The following is an 8,564-nucleotide window of genomic DNA, read 5'->3' as shown; positions in this document are numbered from 1 at the left end:
TCAGGAAAGCGCAACGCCGAAAGACGTAGCTCCAAACATTGTTTTCGGAACAGTGCCTTCCAGAGTTATGCCTTTCCGAGGAATGCCTGGTTCTCCTCTTATTTGCTATGACAGTGGTTTCTCCACGTTTCTGTCCTAACTATTGATTTCGAAATTTCAAAGCTTACGTCCAGTACAAAATACTGTAGATAGTGTGCACCGGAATCAGCTTTTAGATCTTGAAGTTGATTTTGGCACTGAACATGTTCGTTTCATAACATAATGAACTTCTACTACAGTTGTTCTAATTTAATATCCTGATAGATAAAAACTAATAAAATGTTAGTATTTAACACGTTTTTAAAAAGGAATACAAATTTGTAAAATATAGTTTAGATTTGTGTTTTTGTATTGCTATGTATGGGCGTGTATTTATATTTGTTTGATGAAATACGATTGGCATTCTCACATTTTAGGAATGTAACTATTCAAACCCTGGTATTGTCTGTATCAAACAACGACCTTTTTTTAGACAGCATAACATTTATTGATAGTCTGATCACAAATTGCATTGGGTAGAGAATTGACCCTGCTTGGAATCGAACCCGTGACCTTCAATGTGGTCACTATAATCTTTCGGTATACCCAAACATTGCCTGACTGTATAAACTACTTTATATTCACCCAGTTTAATCACTAATACAAGAAAACAAGTAATATACCAAGAGAGTTGGATAATCAAATCCAGATCATACAAACGCCTTCCAGCCACAGACACCACATCACCTACTAACTGTAGCTATACAGTTTCAACAGGCTGAAAGGAGAAATAATATCTTCTCAAAATGTTATTTACACATGTTATTTGTCTAGACTCTAGAGTATTATCTGAATTGTATTCCTAAATTTATTCAGAAGGTATCTATATTAGCCGTATTGTTTATTTTCTACACTTTGAACATTCTGATCGTTGGAAGTACTTTCCTAAACTGATATATACACAATTACGATTTAAAAAATTAATGTTTTGTACTACTAAGTAGTAGGTTTATTCTTCCAGAATTGTGGTAATCTGTTATAGGAAATTGTAAGATTCGATATGCCTGCTTTATGAACCAATCAACCTAGGCCATGTCCTAGAGTGTTCAAAATAATTAGGCTATTGGATAATGTTTTCTTGTACTTTTGTGGAAATGGTAGGAAAATGTCAATGTTTACATATTTTGAATCATTTTGATGGCATTTTGCTTAAGTTTAAACTAATTTACGTATCTTTAAATTAGGCCTTAAAATATACACGATTTCCAAAACAAAAACCAAAAACGGGATCAGTAAAGTATTTTATTTTTATTTCAGGAAAACGAATATTATACCAATTGCTTTGTTATACATTTTTGTAACCATAATTTCCCATTATATTAACATATAAATCCTGATAGTTTTCCCAGGTTTTAGCTACTTGCCTTACCATTGACGTTTCATACAGCAACTTCTAGGAGTCTAGATAACTAGAAATTATTCTCTAGTCATTAATTCATGAGGTGAAAAGGTAGCTAAATAAAGAAAACAGAACGGGATTCATCATAAAGATGATGTAATGTACAAAACTAACTTATCATAAGAATGAAATAGAATACTTTGGTAGACAAATAGTACATACAAAAATTACAAAGGATATCACTGACTGAATAAGTTCATATCTAATAGCAACAGATTTTCATGGATACATTAATTAATGTTAACACAATTTACAGAACAGAGGGGTGCAAAGTGAGTACAGTACCGTAGTACGAACATTTACACGAAAAATGTGCTACACAAAACCGTTAGGCGTATATTACAATAACAATTAAAACAATTAATTCTTGTATTAAATATGTGTTGAGAAATATATTTTAAATACTTAACATACCGGTAAATAAAATGTTATAAAAACTGAGCCAATATGTTATTTAAATACAGTACTGCACTTACTTTGCACCCTGTGCTCTGCATCAGTATAAATATTACAGTATTTGCAATTGTTTTACTTTAAAAACCGTGTACTCTCCTATGCAGAAGCTTATTTTTTTACTTTTGAAAGACACGTTGTTGTGAAGACAATGTATATTTGATTATTTAGTTGACCCCTCAGTCAAAGAGTTAATTAATTAAGTTGTGCACTGTTATGTTCATGTTTGTATATCAACTGCGACAAGAATGAACTGATTTGGTCCAACAATACGTTTTGGTACCTACATTAAAAATAATCACGTTTTAATCTTAATTGACTTAAATCCAGGCGACTTACCTTTGGTTATGGGCTTATTTACTAGGCTATGCTCTTTGAAGTGTCAATAAACTGATTTTACTAACTCAATAAATTTAGTCCTTCGAGCCGGATGGTTGAGATCAAAGCTCCTTCAACCAAAATCATTGAATTTATTGGTTTGAAAATTAACTTATATTTTTAAATATTACCAATCCGTTACTTCCAGAATTAATTTGTTGCACTTTGGTAGAGCGTTCCATATCGCAAGATGAAGTTTAATTATGATTCTAGTGATAAAAAAATTCTTTAGATTTGGTCCTTCGAGCCGGATGGTTGAAAAAAAAAATGTTATTGACCTCGTGCCGATGAGGTGAAACAGTCATATAAATTTGGTCCTCGGGCAGAATGGTTGAGATCACTAAAAGCTGTGGTCGTACTCGTGTTCAGGAGCGTGGTAGGCGTGGGTGTTGTGCCCTGTCCGTGTCACCACGGCGTTGAACCCATTATGCTTGTCTGCCGTGTACTCCACGGTACGTACACTGCCATCAGGCTCCACCAGGCTGTATTTGCCCTTCACCACGTCACCATCACGAGTCTCGTGGGCGCTCTTCACATCCCCCGTGTGCTCGTCGTGCACCCCGTACTTGTAGCTGTACTTGGGATGCGCCTGGAAAGTAAACATTCATAAATATGGAGTCTAAATAAGAATATAATTCACAGCAATTTTGAAACAATTTGTCCGTAAATACTGGGGAATATTTTCACATATTTGTATAAAGTTGGTGAGCCTAAACAGGTGCCATTGCGATCAAACATTTTTGTTATCCACTTGGGTCATTAGAGAACCCTGGTTCCAGGTAATCTTATTCAGTAACAAAGCTATCATCTCATGTAGACAACACTCATCATTCACACATTTGCCATAAAATACGCACTCTTGTGTATCGGAAGTACAAATCTAACCTAAAACTCTCATGTAGGCAAAAAGAGCCATAGTACCCTACTTCTCTGTGAGAGCGCGAACCAACTCTTAACAGGTCTGTAAAATCTTGCGGTCGAGTCTACTGCAGATATTCGACTATCCATTACTTGCTCTATGTAGAAGTGAGATGACGATTGACCAATTAAAAAGCGTCACCAAGCCACTGGCCAGCTGTGCCAGTCTATAGATACTGTATAGATAGACCGTGTAATCTAGAATGGCTTCCTGCCTCAGTTATGTTATATCGGCGGAAGCGTTCGCCTCCATTAGGACCCGTCGATTGGCTTCCGGATCCCTCCTGCAGCGATCAGCTGACAACTGGCGAAGAGAAGAAGAATCGAGCCTGTCCATAGAATGCCTCAACCACATAATGTTTATGATAAGATGGAATACGACTCAAGGGAATCGAAGATCTTTAATTTGTGTGAGTTTGTCGTGAAGACGATATTTAAGGGTTGGTATGAAGCTGTAAAATTGAAAATTGGTCATTGATCAAATAGTTAGTGATGCGAGCAGGTCTAGTGGTAGAGCACAAGGTTTCGGCCCCAGATTTTCTTGGTTCAAATACCCCAGGTCACCGATGGCTTTAAATTATGTGATATCTAGTGTCGAAGCAGCATGAAGTAAAATGTAAAACGGGACTAGAAAGTAGAGTCCCAGGATGTAAAGGTAGAACATACAAATCTATATATATATATATGTTTTAATAATGGATATAATATCACAATAATAGTGTGTGGCGTCTCTTAGAATTCTTGACAAGTGAAATTCCAGTAGATGAGTTAGATTTTGGCATTTAATACTTGATATCCAGTTACTATCGAGTGTGTTCATGTCTACTTAACGTACCCTCCCATATGGGGTCTTACTATGTTTGTCCAATTTCATAATCATCCTAGAGAAAAACAAGTAATTTACAAACAAATCGCTAAAAATGTTAATCTTACAAAATAAATATAATTTATTATTTTATACTTACAGGCAGGGACACAATGATGTATACTTTAAACTGAATATGAATAAAGAATTATTGTAGAATAATTGAGTGAGATGCATTGTTTTGTTACTGACTATGATCGGGAGTTTCTTTAGTTAGAAACATTTATGTCAGGTACAATGATCAAAAACAGCTGGGTTGAAATTTATCGGTAATCCTTATTTAAAGTGAACATTTTAGAACAACACGCTCCTTACGGTTAACTTCAAAACTAATAAATATAAACTATTAATCGATTTTATAACAAGTAAGTTAATAGTTAAGTCATCAAAACATCTGACCCTTTTTAAAAAAAAACCGACCCCCTACTAAATGCCATCCATGCACCATTGTTAACATCAAAACCCACCTATACCCGATAGACGTAACTTTATGTTGCTTCGACTATCATAAGTATGATAAATAATGGAGTATATCCAATTTTTTATGATGTTAAGTTACAGCAGGTAAAAAACCGCGAAGATAAAAACTAAAATTTTTAAAAGATATTCAGCGGGTCTTTAAAGTTGATTGGACTTCCAAACGTTTTAGTTAAAAGCTTTCAAATGTAAGTAGACCTTAACTCTGTTATCATACCGCGGCAAGTTAAATGCCAATGAAGCTGTATCAAAAACCAGTTTTCACCAGTAAAATTCGCAACATCGGTAAATTATTCACCGGCTTTAGGATACAACTGTCACATAAACAAACAAGACGGCCAGAGTCCTTGGATAAGGTCAAATACCTCCGGTGGCTGTGAAATATAGATATCATTAATCCGGGCAAGGTGACAAGTGTGAGGTCATTAATCTGATTTCACATAGTGTAATGATAATGTGTAATTACGTTGGGAATCATAGCGTTGCGTTATTGTAATTATTACCGTAATGTTAGCACCGTGGACCTAGACTTGATAGTTTGCATCCAGAAATTATGGACTGTAACGGTAACGTTAAATATTTGTTTAGTGATTAGAACATTACCAGTGTGAAATGTTTTAGCATTTTACTTTATGCTGTTATGCAAACTAGTCTAATAATGTATATAACTTTTGTAAACGGATACACAAGGTCCAAAGTCAGTTTTTAAACTAAAAAATTAAAACCAAAAACATGGGTGACCAACATTTTCATTGATCAAAGACCCATAGAATCTAATCCAACAAAAAAATGAAAACGAGTCTCAAAACTGAGTTTAAAAGATGAAAATTTGACTATATTGTTGAAATAATTGCCATAGTAGTATTGACATACTCCATTATGGATAGACAATCTTCGTAGATCATATGGAGGTAATTTTAGAGCTAGTTCCTTCCGGTAAACGTAGAGGGGACTTAATAATTTATCATTTAGAATGCTATTTTGAGTAAAAAAATAACACAACCCAACCATAAACAATAGCCTCTTGTAAATTGTCATCTGTTTTTACAACCAAACAGGTAAACATAAATCGTAAGCCTTTCATAAATGAAGGAGAAACATTTTAGTCGTCATCAGTCACTCTTAGTTCAATGTTATTGACTCCAAACATATGAACCGAATTAAAATTTTACAATAGGAAGGGCAGCCCACTTTCACGTTAAAACCAATGGGTCCTCCCAAACCCCCCAAATACCACACCCCCCCCCTCACTTTGGTGGACTTTGGGTTTGGGATGCTAATCAAACAAGAAATTAAATCTTCGAGTGCAATTAAAAGCACATCTAGATAGGTTTACATAGTAATCCTTACAACCTACAACCAACCCAAGATGACTTACATAGTAGTCTACATGGTCTTCTTCGTGGCCTCCTCCGTAGTGCTCTTGGCCTCCATAATGCTCCTGAAGGCCATCGGCCTCGTAGCCTTCGTGGCTGTACAACTCCTGCTCCTGGGATTGGGGCTCGTACTGGGGCGAAGGCCTAGCTAGGCCACAGGCCGCGCAACACATCAACACCACCCACTGTAACTATGCCGTTAGAACTGATTAGGAACATTCCATTAAGTATTCATGCCATGGAATTATAATAGAACAGATAAATCCAAACAAGGTGTGGCGAAGGAATAAAAAATCAGACGCTTAAAATGAACTAGACTCCAACTATATGATAAGGAGGATGATGAAGCTATGAGATCAAACAATTTTGGAAGGGAACCCTATGGCGAAGCCCCCTGGACGCCTGAAAAGAGAGTTGAAGTAGGTAAGACATAAGAATCATAAGTCTAGAGCTTTAGGAGAAGACATACAAGAAAGTTATCTTGGTCCTATGCAAACTTTCAAAATTGCGGCCATTTTTATTTTTTTTATTCAAAAATTTTTTTAATGGCTGATTTTATGAAAAATAACAAGAATACTTTTATTTAGCATTTACCATTTCCTATCAAACTACACCAAGTTCAATAAAATCGTATACAAAAATATAACTGAAATATCAAGATTTTTAGTTGTAAAATGAGGCAAGCCTGACTGGATTAGCCTTTAACCATTTTTGAATGTAGCATTCGGTTTTGCATAGCCCGCTGCTGATTTTTTTGACACCCTGAATAGGAATAAAGTACAGTTTGCATGTCAGCAATATAATTTACCTTACAAATTGTTCCTAAAAATCTTGGCATCGAATACGAGTTTTTATCCTACTTCGGTCCCACCCACCTTTGAAGTCTCTGATTTTTTTATAAATACCATTTTGCGTTTTACTGACTGTTGCATACTTAATGAAATGTTGAACACAGTCAATGCTAATATACTTAGTGTTTTATTGGACTAAATTCGACATATTGATTGTACGTATAATGTGTATGATGACAACATGCTAAGAACTTGGTAAGTAATCGGCTTTTATTCTTGGAACATGCTATTCAGTAAATGAGAATAGAATAATTATTCAAATAGCCACCAAAAGGTTAAACTTGGAAGAGTTTTGCACAAACTACCAAAGCACACACTCTTAACTTATAATTTATTTCTCTGTTATAAGTATTATTCATTTCGACTTTTTCCAGTTTACAATCCATTTATTAAACTTATAACAAAGCTCATTTGGTTTTCTTAATAAGATGGAGAAGAATTTGAAGTTAGGCCTTAGAAAACACATTGTTTTAGAGAAAACAGTATACATTTTTTTAGTTAAAAATTTTAAATAAATGTTAATTGAGATATAATTAATTTCAATTAGCAATGATTATTACTAATTTCCAAGCAGATTACATTAGTTAACATATTTTTATCTAAATATATAAAAAATAACACTGAATATTTAAGAAAAAAAAATTAAAATACCGTTTAGCAAATGTAACTAAGTACTAACCCATGTTCAAAATTGCACCTTTTTTAGGCTTAATATTCAATTAAACACAACTCAGTATTTTCTAGAATGTTCAAAAGTTAATGTTCCAAATAATTTTTTATTCTACCTATTTAATAATTTAATAATAATAATAAATTATATAAATAACTTATAAATAAATAATAATTTAATAATTTTTTTATTAAAATTGTATTAATATTAGAAACAATTAAAATCAACAATAATCAACTTAACACTTATGCATTTTTATATTTTTTTGAAAATGCAATCCTACTGACTAATTGCTCATTTTCTAAAAATATGTATAGTAAATATAGTTTAGAATCAACCTAGGTACAGAGTATATATTTTTGACCTGGATATTGAATTTAGCATAAGAGTATTTTTGAAATACTAAAAAAGGCAACCACTTAATTAGTATTATATTATTTTTGAATACATTCTAATCAAGTTTAATTATTATTTACCAAAATAAAAAATATATCATAATTATTGTTTTAGTGGGACATTCAGTTAAACAAACTTGTAGTTGTTTCCATCCTTTTAATTTGCAGGCGTACATTATGTCTAGAAAAAACAACAATTATAAAAATAATATTCAATAGACAACCAACTGCACACGAATAAATTGTATTAATAAAAAATAATTTAACCAAATTATGAAGGTTTTTTAATACTGTATAGTAAATACTCATAATACTTATTTCCTCTGGATATCCAGTTAAAAAATATAACTACTTTAGAAAATAAAATAATATACTTAATTAATTAACAAACCCAACTATTTTTACAAAATATCAACAAATACATCCAACAATTAACCAATCTACCAATTATACCTAATTACAAGCGAGATGGTGAGATGGTCCTACCTTGGCCATGTCTGCACTATCTGTATCTCCCCTCCAGTCTTCCTCGGTATATATACCTAGAGAAAGCAGCCTATTAACTATATCCGATATAACATTCCATTATTTTACAGTGGCGTGCGTTATACAATGTTATATTACGACAACTGGGTGACACACTAAGACGGATTTGTGACACTACAGATAGAATCACCGATAGTCGTATTGATACTATTTGGTCC

The 8,564-nt window shown here is 33.4% G+C and overlaps 1 protein-coding gene across 1 annotated transcript; it reads right to left on the bottom strand.

Annotated features, from left to right (window-relative positions):
• Window positions 1-1,795: 1,795 nt before the first annotated feature.
• On the bottom strand, window positions 1,796-8,358 carry LOC128985727 (cuticle protein 7-like). Its single transcript, XM_054405537.1, has 3 exons — window positions 8,314-8,358; window positions 5,947-6,135; window positions 1,796-2,897 (listed from the first exon to the last, which is right to left on the bottom strand). The coding sequence occupies exons 2-3, from the start codon at window positions 6,115-6,117 to the stop codon at window positions 2,649-2,651; spliced, it is 420 nt and encodes a 139-aa protein (XP_054261512.1). The 5' UTR covers window positions 6,118-6,135; window positions 8,314-8,358; the 3' UTR covers window positions 1,796-2,648.
• Between the last annotated feature and the right edge of the window lie 206 nt (window positions 8,359-8,564).

Source organism: Macrosteles quadrilineatus, unplaced genomic scaffold (assembly GCF_028750875.1).
Source record: "Macrosteles quadrilineatus isolate MER2022 unplaced genomic scaffold, UCM_ALF_1.0 Scaffold_2__2_contigs__length_208266976, whole genome shotgun sequence".
NCBI lineage: Eukaryota > Metazoa > Arthropoda > Insecta > Hemiptera > Cicadellidae > Macrosteles > Macrosteles quadrilineatus.
The sequence above is the reverse complement of the archived record's forward strand: the minus strand, read 5'-3'. Positions and strand labels throughout refer to the sequence as shown.